At 44.9% G+C, this 18,651-nt stretch overlaps 2 protein-coding genes across 3 annotated transcripts; one reads left to right on the top strand and one right to left on the bottom strand.

The window, feature by feature from the left end:
- The first annotated feature begins 31 nt into the window (after positions 1 to 31).
- On the top strand, positions 32 to 9,544 carry GATC (glutamyl-tRNA amidotransferase subunit C). 2 transcript variants are annotated; one of them, XM_008142935.3, is made up of 3 exons: positions 32 to 366; positions 6,801 to 6,904; positions 8,024 to 9,544. In XM_008142935.3, exons 1-3 carry the CDS (start codon positions 32 to 34, stop codon positions 8,074 to 8,076), a joined length of 492 nt encoding a protein of 163 aa, XP_008141157.2. In that variant the 3' UTR covers positions 8,077 to 9,544. The 2 variants fall into 2 exon arrangements, with proteins under 2 accessions (XP_008141157.2, XP_054568704.1); XM_054712729.1 differs by having other exon boundaries at positions 6,759 to 6,904.
- A 366-nt stretch (positions 9,545 to 9,910) lies between these two features.
- SRSF9 (serine and arginine rich splicing factor 9) lies at positions 9,911 to 18,621 on the bottom strand. The gene is made up of 4 exons (XM_008142781.3): positions 18,250 to 18,621; positions 15,796 to 15,956; positions 12,978 to 13,150; positions 9,911 to 10,410 (listed from the first exon to the last, which is right to left on the bottom strand). The coding sequence occupies exons 1-4, from the start codon at positions 18,435 to 18,437 to the stop codon at positions 10,267 to 10,269; spliced, it is 666 nt and encodes a 221-aa protein (XP_008141003.1). The 5' UTR covers positions 18,438 to 18,621; the 3' UTR covers positions 9,911 to 10,266.
- Between the last annotated feature and the right edge of the window lie 30 nt (positions 18,622 to 18,651).

Below are 18,651 nucleotides of genomic sequence, written 5' to 3'. Positions count from 1 at the left end.
TGCTGGCGCCGTACGGAGTCCGAGAGGAGGAATGTGGGCGCGGGCGGTGCGGCGGGTCCTCCGGGCCCCGGGGGGCGGGTGCCGGGGCTTCGCTTCTAAGGCAGGGTCTCAAGGGAAGGCCGGAGGCGGCGGTGTCTCCGCGGAGGGCGAGGCGGGGCCGGCGGCGCCGGAGGCCCACACCCACCCTCCCCGGGAAAGGGGGCGCATCACCGGCGAGGTGATCGAGCACCTGGAGCGGCTGGCGCTGGTGGACTTCGGCAGCCAAGAGGCCGTGGCGCGGCTGGAGAAAGCCGTCGCCTTTGCCGACCGGCTCCGCGCCGTGGACACGGACGGGGTGCAGCCCATGGAGTCAGTACTGGAGGACAGGTAAGCCCGCGGCTGCGGCCGAAGCCTGGCATTTAGGGTGGCGACGAGGGTCTCGTTTCAACCTGACATTTAGAATCGGCGAGATGCCGGAACTTGCCCACGATCACCCCGCGGGTAAGGGGTGTTACTCTGTCTAACGGGTCCTGTCGCTCCCGTTTAAATTCCTCAGGGCCTCCCAGGGTAACCAGGGACCAAATCCGAACTGCTGATTATCTTTGAGGTTCTTCTTCTCAGAGCTCCTCCTACCACTCGGGCATCCTCCTCTTACAGTCCAATCACGTCGGCATCATCACTGCTTCTCCAGCATGCCAAATCAGTTCCTTCTCTAGGATCTTTGCACTTGTTATTCCACTTTTCTTGAACAATCTGTCCCTTTGGCAGGTCTGTTTATCTCCTCTGAAGGGCCTGTCCTGACCAGTCCAAATCCCCTCCCCGATTCCTTATCTTAATTGGGTTTTCTTCAGATATTTTTCTTGACTGTCTTATTTTTGTTGATTTATGTCTTTTATTAGAATGAGTTCACATACGACTTGCTTACTAAGTTGGATGCATAGCTCAAATTTTTATTTTTTCAAAAATTTAAATATACACATTGTCTGACCTAGTGGTTATGAAACTATCTGTTAAAGTGCACCAAGCTGTGTTTACTAGTACCCAGGGTATGCAAATCTGTTCATAGTAAGGAAGAAACAAACAAAACCCCCTAAAAACAGATATAATCTAAGTGTTCTTTGTGACTAATACATCATCATACAATGGACTATTCAGCAGTTGTTAAAAAGAATGAAACAGCCTTAGCCGGTTTTGCTCAGTGGATAGAGAGTCGGCCTGTGGACTGAAGGGTCCTGGGTTCGATTAGGTTCCATTCCATTGCTGGGATTGCAGGCTCGATCCCCAGTAGGGGGCGTGTAGGAGGCAGCCAATCATCATTGATGTTTCTATCTCTCCCTTCCTCTCTGAAATCAATAAAAAAAATATAATAATAATAATGAAACAAATACCTTTCTGTGCTGATATGGAAAGGGCTCTAAGATATATTTGATAAAAAAGGCAAAATTCAGAACATTGTGTATGATATCATCAATGTTTTTACATATTCTGGTGATGCATTGTTTCCTTTTGCTCCCTGAAAAGGCATGTAGAAAACTGTTAATGGTTAGTTTTAAAGAAAGTAGCAATGCAGAGGGAAGAACATACATGCCTAAGGAGGCAGAGTAATAAGTTGTGAAGAGTAGTGTAATGCAATGGGGAGGGGCGGGTCTTTGACAGACTAACTTGTAAATACTAAAAAGACACATCTTCTGCCCACCTCTAACAATTGTTGCCAAATCTTAATACATTTTTAAAAAGAAAATGCTTTTTTGAAAAGCAGACTTGTTTGCTGGTTTGGCATTGCAGCTTAGTTAGTGGGTATCCTACCTAATAATAGACAAATATGCAAATTGACCATACCTTCACTATGCCCAAGCCACGCCCATCAACCAATCAGGATGAGTATGCAAATTACCCCCAACAAAGATGGCAGCTAATTTGCATATCAAGACAGCATAGAAAGAAGCCAAGAGATGCTGAAGGGAGCAAAGCTTCGGAGAAGCAAGCAAGGGGTGGGGGGTAGGACAAGGGAGGAGCGGAGGCGGGGCGGGGTAGAGTGCAGCAGGAAACCCTATTGCAGGATTTTTCCTGCAACGGGAACGCTAGTGTAATTCATAAAAATAGGGGCAGTCTACAACTCTGTCCTAGCCTTTTCCTGATGGAATTTTAAAAAATAATAAACTAGTACAGGTGGGAACAAGAAAGATGAGTGCCATTAGTCAGCACCAATAGGGGTAGCCAGACCATCTGTAACAATACCCTTTGTGTTAACTGCTTGTTAGCCTCCTGTTCTGAATTCGTCTTTGATTACTTCAAATCCTTTCTCTATTTGTATTTTGGTGCTCAGGTAGAGAGTTTAACTAATTTGCCAAAGTTACACAGTGTTTCAAAACAGAAATCTGATGTCATCCTCCTACCGAAACCTTCAGGTGGCAAAGCATCAAGACAAAAGCTTCACCATAACAGGCAGGGCATCATTTAACGCAAGCCCACCCCTCCTCTTCAAGACAACAGCACTGTAACTTTCAAGTCCTCCTGCTTTTTTTTTTTTCTTCCTTTTTTTATTGATGTTTAGAGAGTAGAGGAGGGGAGAGGGAAAGATAGAAACATCAATGAGAAAGGAACATCATTGATTGGCTGCCTCCTGCACGGCTCCCACTGGGGATTGAGCCTGCAACCGAGGTACATGCCCTTGACTGTAATTGAACCCGGGGCCCTTTAGTCCACAGGCCAACCCTCTATTCACTGAGCCAAACCAGCTAGGGCTCCTTTTTCCTTCTTAAAGGCCCTTGCCTTGACCCCCAGGTTCATCTCACTTACTCTTTTGCCTAATTTCTTTCTTCAGATTTCTTCTGTCACCTCATAAGGACTTGTGGCTTTCACATGGTATTCAATAGTGCTGGAATTTTACATGTGTTTTATACATCATTTAAGTGATATTGGATTCTCTACACCTCTCCTCCCACTCATCCATGTTCTGGGGACCATGTTTGTTATTGCTCATTATGTTCTCAGTATCTAGCACTGAGCAGACACTCAGTAAATGTTTGTTGACCTTTATTAATATATTTGGGAAAGTCGGGGATAGAAGCACAAAGGAGAGTCAGAATTTCCTAAGTCATCTAGAGAATAACTAAAGAAATGTGACTATTTCTCAGAGAAGAGTTTGTGAAAAAGATGAAGAGGGATTTGGGTCCGGTAGCTGGAATAGTGACTTGGTATTCAGTGATCTGCCATCTTGCCATAAATTTGGGACTCCATGCTTTGGACATGCTGTCTGACATTTGAAATGGAACCCAGTTAAGTGAAGACCAGTGTTAAGTTTTAAGTGATAGCCATACTGCTGTAAAAGCTCAATCCTTTTTAGCTCAAACCGAATGATAGGTGATCAGGGCTTTCACAGCAGTATGGCTATCCTTTGGTTTGACCTAAAAAGCATTAGCATACTAACATGACAGACACTAATATTTATATGCATTAACTCAGTTATCACAGACAAGCCCTGAAAGGAAATACTAGTATCTCTTTTATAGATGAAGAAACTAACACTCGGACAGGTTATGTAACATGCCCCGCAGTTTCCCAGGGAGTGAGAGGAGATGTCAGGATTTGGAACTCGGAGCCTTACTGCTTTAGATGTGTCATAGAAACTTTATTCTCTTCCATCTCAAAGCCAGAGACTGACTCAGATGACGTCTCTGACTGCAGCCAAATACTCCAGTGCTTAGGATGGCCCTCAGGAACCTTATTTGAACGGAAAACGCTGAGCCAAAATGATTCTTTCATTCTGGTCTGCATCAAACTAGAAATCAATTAGAAGGGAGGGAAAATGCTTGTAGATGATAGACGTAGGTTGTGCCCAGAGAAATGACTCCCGGCAGCCAGCCCGATACCAGGGAAGGGCAGAACCTGAAACAGCACAACTGTCCTAGTGTCAGTCCAGGGCTGGCAGGGCCACTTCTTCATGCCGCTATACTGATTTCCAGTGAATACTTGTTATTTGCATTTCCCAGGTTAATACCCGTCTATGAGCTTTAGAGGGCAGGGATTTCTAGTTCACAGTTGAAGTCTTTCTCAAGCAGGGTTTTTCATCTGAACCAAAACACAGATCCAAGCGACTCTTTTCAATTCTTCCAAGGATCGTTTATAACTAATATTAGCCCAGATACATAGCTGATTGTCAAAATGGGTGCCCTACGGTATCTGGGCTAAATTTTCTTGTAAAACTTGGACTAAGAAAGCTGAGGTGAGGTAGGCATTTAGTCAGTGCGTGATTCACAGGCACCTAAGAGCTCGTCAGTTCCTGTTCGGTGTCTGACACAGGATTCCGAGGTCCAGAAAAGTCAATCTTCTTGCCACGTGAAGGGTCTGCTCGCAGTGCCCCTCTCAGAGACCTGGGCTCAGTAGCCTGTGATGAAGGAAGCAGGGAGTGGTGGGCTTATTCTAGAAACATCGTCATTATAAACAGGTGGGAATGTGTGGTCACTAAAAGGATGAATTTTTTCCTGGAAATGTCACCCATGGTGAAGTGAGTAAATCAGTTGCTACTAGATCAACTGTTGGGAAGCAGTAGCTGTTAACATCAAAATCTCCAAAGGCCCAGGAACAATGGGCACCCCTCCAGTCTGTAGAGACTAGGCAGGTTAAGTGCAGTTATACTCTGAATGAGGAGTGGGGACTGATGTGTACTTGGGGTGTACTAACTCTTTCTAAAAGGAGCAGGTGCGCCCTAGCTGGTGTGGCTCAGTGGATAGTGTCGGCCTGAGGACTGAAAGGTCCCGGGTTCGATTCTGGTCAAGAGCACATGCCCAGTTTGCAGGCTTGATCCCCAGTAGGGGGCATGCAGGAGGCAGCCAATCAATGATTCTCTCTCATCACTGATGTTTCTATCTCTCCTCCTCTCTGAAATCAATAAAAATAAATAAAAGGAGCAGGTGCTATTCAGCATCCATCTCTTATTGACATGAGAATGTAACCCAGCATTATCAGATATTTTTAACGTCATTTTATTTAATCTTCCCAGCAACTCTATGAAGCATTCTACAAATAAGGAAACTGATACATAGAGAGGATAATTTGCACATATGCCACGTGAAGGTGGCTATGGTGGGAAAAAAGCATCACTGGGACTTGAATTCAGGAGCCCAAGCTCTTAGCCATTTTGTTATACTGCCCAACAGAAATATAAACTCCAGACAGTTCAATGGTCACCTTTATGGAAGATATTTTCTCCAAGTTTTCTTAAACACAAAATCCTTCTGTGATTAACAAAAAAACAGTGGTGCAACCTTCACTTTTTTTGGCAAGAAACTTAAGGTCTGTTAAAATCATACTTGTTCCAGACCAGTTAAGACAGTGCCTGTCCTGGAATGGACCCCAACTGTCCACTCTTCATACTGTGAATAAGTGTTTACTGTGTCTAGTCTAAGGCTGGTGCCACAAAAAGAACTAGTCCTTTCCTTAAAAAAATCTTGCCCTAACTGGTTTGGCTCAGTGGATAGAGCGTCGGCCTGGGGATGAAGGGTCCCGGGTTCAATTCCGGTCAAGGGCATGTACCTTGGTTGCGGGCACATCCCCAGTGGGGGGTGTGCAGGAGGCAGCTGATCAATGTTTCTCTCTCATCGATGTTTCTAACTCTCTATCCCTCTCCCTCTCTGTAAAAAATCAATAAAATATTTTTTAAAAAATCTTACAACTTAGTCCTCTAGGCAGCCTCTGCCCAGATGTTCATGTCACATCCTTGCCCCTTTGTCCCATTAGGTTTAGCCCTGCAAGCTCAAAGCAGAAAGAGCTTGGCCGCTCCCCTATCAGTGATTGAGCAGACTGCTAATTTTTCAGCCCAAGTATCTGGAGGCAGGCTCAGACCTCCTGTCATGTACTCTTAAACCTTGAAACAGGAGTGAAGCCTCATAGATGTTCAGCTCCTGTTTGCTTTTACTAGTGTTTGCCATCTGCATACTTTAATGAAGCAACTAGTGGGCAAGTCCTGAGTTGTTTGTGGTACATCTTGCAAGGGGAGGCACTTTTATCTCCACAAAGGTGGCTGTAAAGAAAAAAGCACTTGCCTCAGAAGTACCAGAACTGGGCACAGATCCCAGTCCATCACTGAGGAACCTGTAAGTCACTTATAAACCACTCTTGAGCAAGTTACCTGCCAGGAAGTCCATTTCCCATCCTCCCAATCCAGCTATTTTTGCCCATCCTTTAGCAATGACATCACCTCTTCTGAGTAATTGTTCCTCACCCAGGCTGAGTTAGGTGTCCTTTCTACTCCCTTGAGCTGTGCTTACCTGTTAGATTTAACGTATTGTATTTCAATTGCCTTTAATTACCTATCTCCACCAAAAGCAACTTACCCATAGTAATTATCCAAAAATATTTAAATTTATCAATCCCAAGGAATAATAACCAATTACTGCAGAGGGTTGTTGGAAGAATCTTTTAAGTTGTACACTGTCACTTAATCTAATGTTGACCATAGCTCTTCTACTTTTTTAATGTATTTTTATTGATTTCAGAGAGGAAGGGAGAGGGAAAGAGATAGAAACATCAATGATGAGAAAGAACCATTGATCAGCTGCCTCTTGCACACCCCCTACTGGGGATCGGGCCCACAATCTGGGTATGTGCCCTTGACTGGAATCAAACCTAGGACCTTTCAGTCCACAGGCTGACGCTCTATCCACTGAGCCAAACCAGCTAGGGCATAGCTCTTTCACTTTTGAGCAGTGCCCAGAACTGAAGAATATGCTGTGTCTTTGTTCCCCCATTCTTGACCCTCTCCACTCATGCCTTCGAAGCCTTGTTCTCCCAAGAGGTCACCTTCAGCTTCTGGTTTGTAGATGTCTGTACCTGAGATCCGACAACGTGGTGGAAGGCAACTGTGCTGCAGAACTCCTACAGAACGCCCACCGAGCTGTGGAGGAGTATTTTGTGGCTCCGCCCGGTACGTGTTTCCCAGAGTTAACAAGCTGCCCACAGTAAATGAAGAATACAGTAGGGCCTGTGCATTCCCCAAACAGGACTGGGGTGGAGGAGTATGTCCAGCAGCAGATCTGGAGCTCAAGCTCTACCGAAGGGGCAACTGGCCTTCACTGCTTCTCAGGCAGGACTGTGAGCCCATCTTCCCAGAGAACCTGGACATCTGGCCTTTTGTGTGATACTTCCCAAATTTTAAGTACTGGCAACTAATTAAAAAAAAAAAAAGACCATGCAAATAAAACATACCTACAAGCCAGATGTATTCTGTGAGCCGTCAGTTTGTAACCCTTGGTGTAAAAATTTGCATGTTTAAACCTCACTGCAACTATTTTAAGTGGAAATTTAAAAATAATTCTGGGCCAATAAACCCCAGAACTTTGGGTGGGTTTTTTATTTTTTATTTCCTCTGTAGATAAGTGGGCCCTCAGAGCTTCTGCATACGTGTAGGTATTTGCAGCCTAAGCACTCAGGTAGATGATTTTCCAATGCCAACTTCAAGTTCAGGAGGTCCCTTTAGCAGAGAATCATTCTGAACGTTGTCCAGGGAAACATCAGCCCTCCAGCTCAGGGGTTACCTCTTTGATCAAGACCAACCAGTTAAAGGAAGAAGGCTCTGGTTGAAGCAAGGATGGGAAGGAAAGCGAAGATATTTGTGAACTCTAAACCATGCCTCTGCTTCACTAAACTGCCTCAGTAACTGTGGAGAGAAATAAGACTTCTTAATCTATCTCAGAGCCTGACGGTTATCACAGTTTCAGCAGACATATCCACTGATCACATGTTATTTCTACACAGAACCTTGTCCCAGACTTTGTTTCTTGGGACAAAGTGAGTTCACAGTCAGACTTCCCTCCATTCCTATATGCGTACAGATGGGTAATTAACCTGAATCTGCTCCTTACTGAAAAGTGCATTAATTAGACTTCACTTTTAACTGTGATTTTTTTCAGAAAAACAGGTTGGTAGCTACACTTACTTTCATTGTTTATTTTCCATGACAAACCAATGATAAGTTAGCTCAGAAGAGCCAGCTGGGAAAGCAGGTTCAGCTATAACACCCTTTTTTATTATTATTTTCAAACAGGTAACATCTCTTTGCCAAAGCTGGATGAACAAGAGCCCTTCTCACAGAGCTGAAGAGCTGTCTGGGAAGGGGTACCCTGTGAACACATGGGAGCACGATAGTATTTTTATTATGAATACTAAAGTGCCCACTTCCCTCAGTAACCGGGAAAAAATCGATGATTAAGTATTTTTCTTGGTAACTAACTCTTCTGAAAATGGAACTGGGAAAGATCTAGCCAAAACAAGGCAATGTGTTCCTAACGCTAATGGAAGTAAAAGGTATTGTCAATTTCCAATGAAATGTTCACTTTGGAAGGTATCTCCCTTTATCTCCTCCCAAAATTGTCTACCCAACTGCACTGAAGTGAATTTTTCTTTTTATATAACCTGTTAGACATTGTATCTGACCACAGTGTGATAACCTGAGTTGTCCTTTCTAGTTGCTGTTTCCATCGACCTGAGCACCCTTCTATCTTTACCAAACACACCTGAGATTGTTCCTGGGCACCCACTTTGTTCTGAACAGAGGGTTAACTTTTTGCTAAATTCTGAATAGTGTTCAAAGTAGACTATACAGCTTTGCAATTCCTGACATCCATCCCACAAAGTGATTATATGCAAAGGGGATATTAACCACACCTACAGTTTTACTTTCTGAAAAGAACTTAATGGCTTTGATGGTGGTGGGTTCAGGGGTGTATACTTAACTCCAAAGTCATTAAGTTATATACATTAGTTTTTTACATGTCATACTTCAGTCAAGTGGATTATGTAAAAAATATAGCCCCAGGCCTGGGACATAGTTGACCTGAATTGAGCAGAATCCAAGATGGTGTGTTCAAACCGCCCCGCCCCCAGGATTTTCTTTTTTAAAGCTCACATACCTCATAGATACAGAGAGTGGACTGGTAGTAGCCAAAGGGGATAAGGACTGGGGGACGGTGAAAAGGGTGAAGGGATTGAGAAGTACTAATTGGTAGTTACAACATAATCACGTGGATGTAAAGTACAGCAGTCAGTAATATTGTGGTGACTGTGTATGGTGCTAGGTGCGTACTGGAAGGATCAGGGGTGGGGAGTGGGGGACACTTTGTAGAGTATATGATTGTTTAACCACTATGCTGTACACCCAAAACCAAGACAAAATAATATTGAAAGTAAATTATAATTGAAAAATAAAAAATTTTGAAAGTTCAGGTAGCACGGATAAATGAGACAGATTTAGAAGTAAAAGTGATAGGCCCTAACTGGTTTGGATCAGTGGATAGAGCATCGACCTGCAGACTGGAGGGTCCTGGGTTCACTTCCAGTCAAGGGCACATGCCCGATTTGTGGGCCCAATCCCCAGTGGGGTGTGCAGGAGGCAGCCGATCAATGGTTCTCTCTCATCAGGGATGTTTCTATCTCTTTCTCCCTTCCTCTCTGAAATCAATAAAAATATATATTTAAAAGAAAAAAAAAAAAGAGAATCCTGAACCTGCCCTTGGGATGGAATTTCTCAAACTATCATCAGAGCAACTACCTTTTTTAAAAAATATATATATACACACACACACACACACATATTTTTTTATTGATATCAGAGAGGAAGAGAGAGATAGAAACATCAATGATGAGAGAGAATGGCTGCCTCCTGCACACTCCCTACTGGGGATCAAGCCTGCAACCCAGGCATGTGCCTCTAACCAGAATCGATCCTGGGACCCTTCAGTCAGCAGCTGACGCTCCATCCACTGAGCCAAACCAGCTAGGGCAGAGCACCTATGTTTATCCCCAAATAAAGTTACCCATTCCTGCTCCTTACCAACTGAGCACAAGTTGTCACTACAACTCAGTTATTTTTTTTTCTTAATCATTATGCCTGTTCGGTGAAATCTATGAACTTAATCAAGGACAACCACACATGTCAATTATGAAACATTTAAAATATATTTCTAAACAGAATGGGTCCATTTAGTCACAGTAACTGCTGATCTCCATAGCAGAGCAACCCACAAACACATAGCACTGATTTTTTTTTTTTTTCCCATAATCAGGGGTGAAAAATATACAACTTGTTTCTGAACCAAAACCACAATTTCTGCAGTTGAAAATGTTTCACTGCTAATATGGCCCTGGTAGAAATTATGTAATTTTATTTCCTTTAAAAAAAATTAAAAAAATTTTCTAAGACACTAAATCATCAATCTGGAATGTAAATTCTGAGCACAAAGCAGCTCAGTTTCGCCTAAAAAAATAAAGAAAAAATTCCCATCACCTGTTTCAGTAGGGCCTGAAGGGAGAGAAGTAGTGTGGGGAACCCCTGCTTTGGTATGGAGAGTCACGGCCTCTTGACCCAGACCGAGACCGTGAGTAGCCATAGCTGGTGCTTCTCTCTGGATAAACTCTGATGTAGGAAGTTTCACCCTGAAATTCAAACAAAAAGTAAAAGGTAAAATAAGACCCAGAATAATAAAGTCTACCAATACCTCGCATAGCTGCCTAACAATAATAGTGCTGTATTGAGCACTATTTGCCTGGCACAATGTTATCTCATCAGGCCCCCGCAATTCTATGGGGTAGGTACTCTTACTAGTCCATTTCAAGAATGCTCTCATCTGCTGCTGAAGGTGACACAAATAATAAATCGTAACTTGTCATGTGTAAATGCTTAAATACTAGCTATTACTGTTAATATATCTTAATAACTGCCATTAACCCCCTAGAATCTAAGAACTGGAAAGGATCTCAGAGATTATATATATACTATATGGAGGGGCAAAAGTAGGTTTACAGTTATTCATATGGAAAAATACAGTAATTAATAAATAATACAAAAATGAACTGTGATGAACAACATAGACTGATGAACAAGAACAGAACCAGAAACAAGGAGGCATCGATCGGACTGTCGGGCCTCGGAGGGAGGATAGAGGAGGGTGGGGGGAGGGGGGAGAGATCAACCAAAGGACTTGTGTGCATGCATATGAGCCTAACCAGTGGTTAAGTTCAACAGGGGGTTGGGGCATCCGTGGGGAGGGGTGTGGGATGGGAATGGGGGGATGAGGACAAATATGTGATACCTTAATCAATAAAGAAATTTTAAAAAAAAGGGGGGGAAAAATGAACTGTGTTTCACATACTCTCAACTGTAAACCTACTTTTGTCCTACCCTGTATAGTTCAATCCCCTGCTGCCTCATATGCATCTTTTCTTTTAAAATATATTTTTATTAATTTCAGAGAGGAAGAGAGAGAGATGAGAGAAACATCAACGATGAGAATCATTGATTGGCTGCCTCCTGCAAGCCCCCTACTGAGGATCGAGCCTGCAACCCGGGCATGTGTTCTTGACTGGAATCGAACCCAGGACCCTTCAGTCCGCAGGCTGACGCTCTATCCACTGAGCCAAACCAGCGAGGGCATCATATGCATCTTTCAATGGGTACCTATGGAAGGAGTTAGCCTGTATTCAGCACCTCCCAGGTGTCAGGACTTGGGCTAGATGCTCTAGTTTTTTCATAATTTAACTTCCTAGCAAGTCTTATAACACAGTGCTATTGTGACTATTTTGCATATGAAGGAACCAGAGTTGAGAGTAGCTCAGCTAAGCAGCAGGAGTCACATTCAGTCTGGCCTTTCTCCAAGCCCTTCGCCGTCAGCCAACATTTTCAGAAAATCTAAAGATGCTAAAATGAAAGAGCAGGATGCTTTTCCCCTAGGTCAGTGGCCGACTTCTGCGCATGGGCCACGAAGTTTCAATCGCACTGTACGTGCACGCCCGCACATGGTATTTTGTGGAAGAGCCACACTCAAGGGGCCAAAGAGCCACACGTGGCTCGCGAGCCACGGTTTGCCGACCACTGCCCTAGGTGAAGTCAATAATTGGATTTAACCTAAAGTTCGGCTTTGCGTGTATTTGACCAGGTGCTATTGTGTTTCTGCTCCAATTTCAAGTCCTAAGAGTTAATCTGAGCAAAAGCATTGTTAAGCCATACATCCCCCACCCCATAAAATTAGGGAATTATATGAATCCTTAGGAAAAAAAAGAAATGGGCCTAGATATTCATGTCTTTAGTTTAGACATTCCTAAACCCCATACCAAGTCAGGCAAGATAACCAGAAAAAACAACAACGTCCAATTGGTGGTCTAATATCTGGTCTCAATGGTATCAAAGGGATAATCACCATCCGAATCAGACTGAGATATCCAAAGCAGCAGCTGCCTTTTATATATATGTGTGTGTGTGTGTGTGTGTTTAATTGATTTCAGAGAGGAAGGAGAAGGAGAGAGAGAGAGAGACATCAATGATGAGAGAGAATCATTGATCAGCTGCCTCCTGCATGCCCATACTGGGGATCGAGCCCACAACCCGGGTATGTGCCCTTGGCCAGAATCGAACCTGGGACCCTTCAGTCCGCAGGCCGACCCTCTAACCACTGAGCCAAACCGGCTAGGGCAGCAACTGCCTTCTTGAAAGGAAGGACATCCAGGACGAAGCCCTGAAGGTGAGGTGATCACAAGAAAATAACAAGGGGGCTCAGGTTTCAAAAAGGATCCTGCACTACTTTGGGAAAGAACAATGAAGTGACAACTCTGCCCCAACAGCAGTATCTAGAAAGGCTGAGATGAGGTTGGCTTGCAGAGCCCATACTAGACCCAGAGGAGAGAGAGCCATAATATTTAGGTTCACAGAGAGACATTGCAGATTAAGCCAGTTATGAGAAGGATGTTATCACAATCGCTCACCACATTGTGACAGACTGCACCAGTATTCTCTCCAGGTTAAAAATACTATGAATGCAGACTTCTCTGTTATAACCCTGCAGGGCTTAGGCATGATGAATTCCTTGGCTTTGTCCACTTAAGATAGATCTTTAATGGTACTGTGAGGTCATCAAGTGGCAAATGCATGGCCTGTTGCTGCTACTGCTAGGTCAGCTTCAGATGGAGTGGACTGGGTACAAGCTCCTCAACAGAAGGTGGGGACCCACCTCATGAGAGCGGAATTTGGTGTCATCCAGTTTACGCAGGGCATATTCCATGTCTTCTTTTCTGAGATACTCGACCATCCCCATTCCATCCTTCTGCACATCTGCGTAACAGACGTCCCCAGCTTCTCGCATGTGATCCTTCAGGTCCTGCCAGCTTCCTGAGGGAGGAAGTCCTAGGTATGGAGAACATAAGAGGCCAATCCTTCAGCTGTGTTGAATGCCCTGTTAAGAGCCAGCAATACCTAGAGTCCCTTCTCCATCAATCACTACTTTTAAATCCTGGGTTCCCAAATCACAAATCTGGGTAAGGGACACAAAATCAAAGTGCAATAAAGTATATGTGGCAAACCACCTTTAGAAGCTAGTCCTAGAGCCCTAGCTGGTTCGATTCAATAGATAGAGCATTGGCCTGCGGATCGAAGGGTCTGGGGTTCAATTCCGGTCAAGGGCACGTAATTTGGTTGCAGGCAGCTCCTTCCTGGCCCTGGTTGGGGCTAGTGCAGGAGGCAACCAATTCATGTGTTTCTCTCACATTGATATTTCCCTCTCCCACTCTCTAAAAATCAATGGTAAAATATCCTCAGGTGAGGATTAAAAAATAAATAAATATAAACATATAGAATCAGATGTTCTTTAAAACAAAAAGAAAGGTAATCCTAGACTAATCTTCCAGAGCAAGCCTTCCCAAGATAGCAAGAAGTCCATCTCATAGTTTTATTATCTCTTGAGAATTCACAGCCTCTCTTTCTTTGTCCCTCAATTAATACCAGACTTCCAAGACTTTGAGTTCTTTATTCCATATGAAATATTTCAGTAACAATCAATGATTTCTTGCCTGACTGGGTTCCCAGGACATGGGAATTTGAAACCATCCAATGAAATAACCAAAATGTAATGGAAGATAACAAAAATCTAAAGTTTTGTTTTTTTGTAGGTGTGATTAACTGACAAACTCCCTTTTAAAAGATCACCAGTACTCTTCAGTGCAGTGGGAGAAAGGTAAGACTCAGACGCTGAAACTAGTCAGAAGTCGTACAACCCTACCCGAGCCATGAAAGAGAAATGTGCTCCTGCTCTCAGGCTGTGTTTACCGCTCACAGCTCAGGACTGCAGCCATTTCCTAACAGTTTTCTAGGCAGGATTTCAGAGCAGCATGGAGAGAAGAAAAACTTTGTATGATGTCTTGAAGGAGGGAACAGAGTCCTGGGGTTAAAAAAATTAAGAAGTCCCTGGCCGGTTTGGCTCAGTGGATAGAGCAGTGGTCGGCAAACTCACTAGTCAACAGAGCCAAATATCAACAGTACAACGATTGAAACTTCTTTTGAGAGCCAAATTTTTTAAACTTAAACTTCTTCTAACGCCACTTCTTCAAAACAGACTCGCCCAGGCCGTGGTATTTTGTGGAAGAGCCACACTCAAGGGGCCAAAGAGCCGCATGTGGCTCGCGAGCTGCAGTTTGCTGACCACTGGGATAGAGCATCAGCCTGGGGACTGAAGGGTCCCAGGTTCAATTCCCACCAAGGCACATGCCCAGGTTGCGGGCTCAATCCCCTATAGGGGGCGTGCAGGAGGCAGCCAATCAATGACTCCCTCTCATCATTGATGCTTCTTTCTCCCTCTCCCTTCTTCTCTGAAATCAATAAAAATACATTACCATAATAATAATAATAATAATAAGCCCCAGCTGGAAAGGTCAGTGGATAGTGTCGGCCTGTGAACTGAAAGGTCCCAGGTTCGATTCCGGACAAGGGCACATGCCTGGATTGCAGGCTCGATCCCCAGAAGGGAGCGTGGGGGCAGGCGTTCAGGAGGCAACCAATCAATGATTCTCTCTCATCATTGATGTTTCTCTCTGTTTTCCTCTCTGAAATTAATAAAAATATATTTAAAAAATTTAAATTAAGAAGGGATACAAGATAGGCAGATACTATCACTCTTAAGCACCAATGGGAGTCAGCTGTGATTGTGATATTCCCATAGAAAAAGGTGTCAGGCTCCTCAAGACATTTCACTCCACCAGGGCCCCAAAACACCCCCGAAATGTGCAAAAGCCCCCAGGTCTTTACCATTGTGCTGATATTTCAAAAGATGAATAAACCTCAGAGCATATTATTTCATCACTTGTCAATCTAGATATTTTGTTCTATATTCTATAATACAATCTGTAAGACACTAAGTTGTTTTTCTTCTTTTATATAAGCCTAAAACCACCACAAAACTGGTCTTTTTCAGGATCCACAGCTGGGTAAGTTGTTTAAATCTGGCTTCTGGAATGTCTTTTCTATCAAGTCCAATACCATGGTACATTCCAAAAAAAAACACCCAAAACATCTTTAGAATTACACCTCAAGGGGTTTTGCCATCATCTTCCCTTTCAACACTAGAAAACTCATTTATAAGAAACACGTTTATGCCCTGACCAGTTTGGCTCAGTGGATAGAGCGTCGGCCTGTGGACTGAAGGGTCCCAGGTTCTATTCCGGTTAAGGGCAAGTACCTTGGTTGCGGGCACATCCCCAGTAGAGTTTCTAACTCTCTATCCCTCTCCCTTCCTCTCTGTAAAAAATATCAATAAAATATATTAAAAGAAGAGAAACACGTTTATGTTCTAACAAGGCTACTATTGGTGCAGTTTCATTTGCAAGATACCTGCCTCACTGGCAAGGCAGGGCAGGGCTTCAGACTGAGAGTATGCATAGGCTAAGGGAAAAAACAAACATGTATGCCATGCACTAAAGAGTAACAGCTAACATTTCTTAAGGCCAGACTGTGCTAAGTATTTTACATGCATCATCTCATTCGGTTTGAAAGGAACATACCTGAAACAAGAACTCGGAAATCAGATCTTCTTGTAGGAGGTCCATTCCTCCCACCACGGGGCCACCCACCCCGACCTCCATAAGTTCTGGGGAACTCCACACGAAGTCGACACTGGCCATAATCGTAACCATTCCTTCCATAAATTGCATCTTCAGCATCTCTGCAAAGAAAAATTTGGTGTTAGTGCTGCTCAGGAGGCTGAATGACTCTCAGTGAGGGGCATAAGTAACAAGTATGAAAGGAAAACCTAGAGTGAGAAAACAAAGCAGGATCTTAATGCAATAACTGCTTTGGTTTGAAGACTTTTTATAATATTGGAATTAAACTTTACAGCTATCACACATGGGGTTTTCTAGGTATGAAATGGTAAACAGATTACTTATAAGAGGACTAATTCAGAAACAAAAAAAGGAATAAATTAATAGATGACCGATTTTGCCAATAAGTGTTTAACTTTGGAGGGCAGTTTCTCAAAATGCATACCACACATTAGTCCTTTAATATTCTTTGACAAGGCCTAGTATCATCAAGTCTATAGAAAGAAAAACCCATTTAAAAAGAAGGCTCAAAAGACAAATGCAATTTAGTGTTTTGTGAGGAGACCAAACAAGTGTATGTCTGATTCTCAAGCCTATGTTTCAGCATGGTATGGAGAAGTTGTCAAAACCACTATCTGGGTACAATTTCCCCAAAAAAGATGAAGTTACTTTTAGTTTTTTGTAGGCTCTAGGACAGAGGAACACTAAACTGATTCTCCAGTATTGGATGAGAGAATGGCCTCAGGGCTTGGGGGGACCAGCAGAGCTGAAGATACATTAATGAAGGCTCATCAGTTGTCACAGGCACAAAACCACTTACCAAGATTTTAGCCACAGAATTAAAAGCAAGGAGACCACATCCAGGGCAACCCTGGCTCTATTTATCATGCAGTGGGAGAGGCAGGACTGCTAAGGTTTACAGCAGACTTTTAGCACAAATTGACCTGAGTTCAAATCATTCTTCTGTTCTTGACTAGTAGCTGTCTCTGGTTAAGCAGTCAAGTTTTCACATCTTAATCACTGATGTCTTTCTCACAAGGTTACTCTTAGGATTAAATAAGATCCTATATGTGCAGTGCTTTGCTTGAAACTTGGCAACTAGTGATATCAAATGGTAGCTTTTCTATTATTAAAGAAATGAGGGAGGAGATAATGATGTAGCATATTATACAGTAAGTTTGTATTCCAAAAGGGCAGAACAGGGAATTCAAATCCTACCTTGATCCCTTACTAGCATTCTCTTTTATCAATTATCTAAATCCTCAGTTTCCTCATCTGTAAAATGTGATTCACAATACCTATCTCATAGGCTGAAAATGCTAAATACTAGTACATAGCATGGTACAGGACACACGGGGACTGCTCAAAAACTACACCGAGCTGTTACTAATTAATAGAGGTGCCACCTTCTCCAGGTTAGGTGTGGAATGCCTCCTTCCATTTCTGAGGCAAATGGCAATCAAAGCCTCAGGGTGCTTCCTGCCTTCCCATCCTCAAATCTCTCCTTGCCCCAAACCACACACCGGAGGAGCAAGGCACCTAAGGTCAGTCCTCAGGGTGAGGCCTGCGGGGCTCGGCCGGGGAGCGCGGCCCCCGAGACCCCGCTGGAAAACAGCGACACCAGCACAGCGGGGTGGCTTCCAGGAACCACCCACCGCAGTTTTGAAAGTTCCTGTCTTTTCCGGGCGAGGGCGGACAGTGCCTGCAAAATCACAAAGACCCCTCGGAGCCCGTTTGGGGGCCCAGAACTTCAAGTCCTTGGGTACCTTAGCATCTAGCGGTGACTCCTTCATTAGAGAAGGGGAGCGAAATTAGAGATCCCCCTCAGCCAGTTTTGGAAGTTTTTCCAAATCCTTGATGGTTTTACAAGGACAAGGCCCTAACCTCGTGGGGCGGGGCGCGCGCGGACGGAGGTGGGTTCCATCACAGAGACCCCTTTATGACCTCCAAAGGCATCCACCGCTCCGCGGTGTGTCCCCTTTAATTGCGAGTTCGGGCGGGAGGGGCGCGGAGAGGGCGGCCGGCCGCTCCTGCTCGTCGCCGAGTCCTCTCCGGGCTGGTTCAAGCGACAAGGTTCCCAAGGCCTTCCCCTTCAGGGCGCCTCTCCAGCCGTGAGAGGTGACCATTTGGACCATCCCTGAGGCCAGTTTAGGCGCGTTTGGACCCTCCAGAGACCCAGCTTTTAGGTTTTGAAGTAAAAAAAAAAAAAAAAAATAGAGGAAGTGACGACGGCGCAAAGGACAGCCCGGAGTCTAAGGAAGAGGAGGCCACAGCCTCCACCTGGGGGCGCCCAGAGGGGTCTGCGCGGGGGGAGGGGAGGCCCCGGGAGGGGGGAGGGGAAGCCGGGGGAGAGGGGGAGGGAGAGGAAAGGCGGGGGCCCGGGAACGCGGGCGGGCGGGCGGAGCGGGGCCTCACCGGGGATCCTCGAAACGCACGAAGGCAAAGGGCACCAGGCCGTGCCTGTTCTTGAGCTCGATCTCGCGGATGCGGCCGTACTTGTAGAATAGGTCCTCCAGGTCCTTCTCGCGCACGTCGGTAGGAAGGTTCCCCACGTAGATGCGCCCGTCGCCCTCGCCGCCGCGCTCGTCCGCCCAGCCCGACATCCGCACCACCCGACGCCGCGGGCCCGCCGCAGCCCACGTCGCCGCCGCCGCCGCCGCCTCCTCAGCCGGGGTCCCCCCGCAGCGTCCCCGCGGGCTCGGAGGCACTCAGCCGCACAGCATTGTGGGAACGCGGAGCGGAAGCGAAGGGGTCGGAGGAAGCAAAAGGAATCCTCTTAAAGGGGACGCTGCTGCGAGGATTGCGCGTGCGCGCAGG

This window comes from Eptesicus fuscus, chromosome 23, assembly GCF_027574615.1.
Source record: "Eptesicus fuscus isolate TK198812 chromosome 23, DD_ASM_mEF_20220401, whole genome shotgun sequence".
Classification (NCBI taxonomy): Eukaryota; Metazoa; Chordata; class Mammalia; order Chiroptera; family Vespertilionidae; genus Eptesicus; species Eptesicus fuscus.
This window is presented reverse-complemented; position numbering and strand designations above follow the sequence as displayed.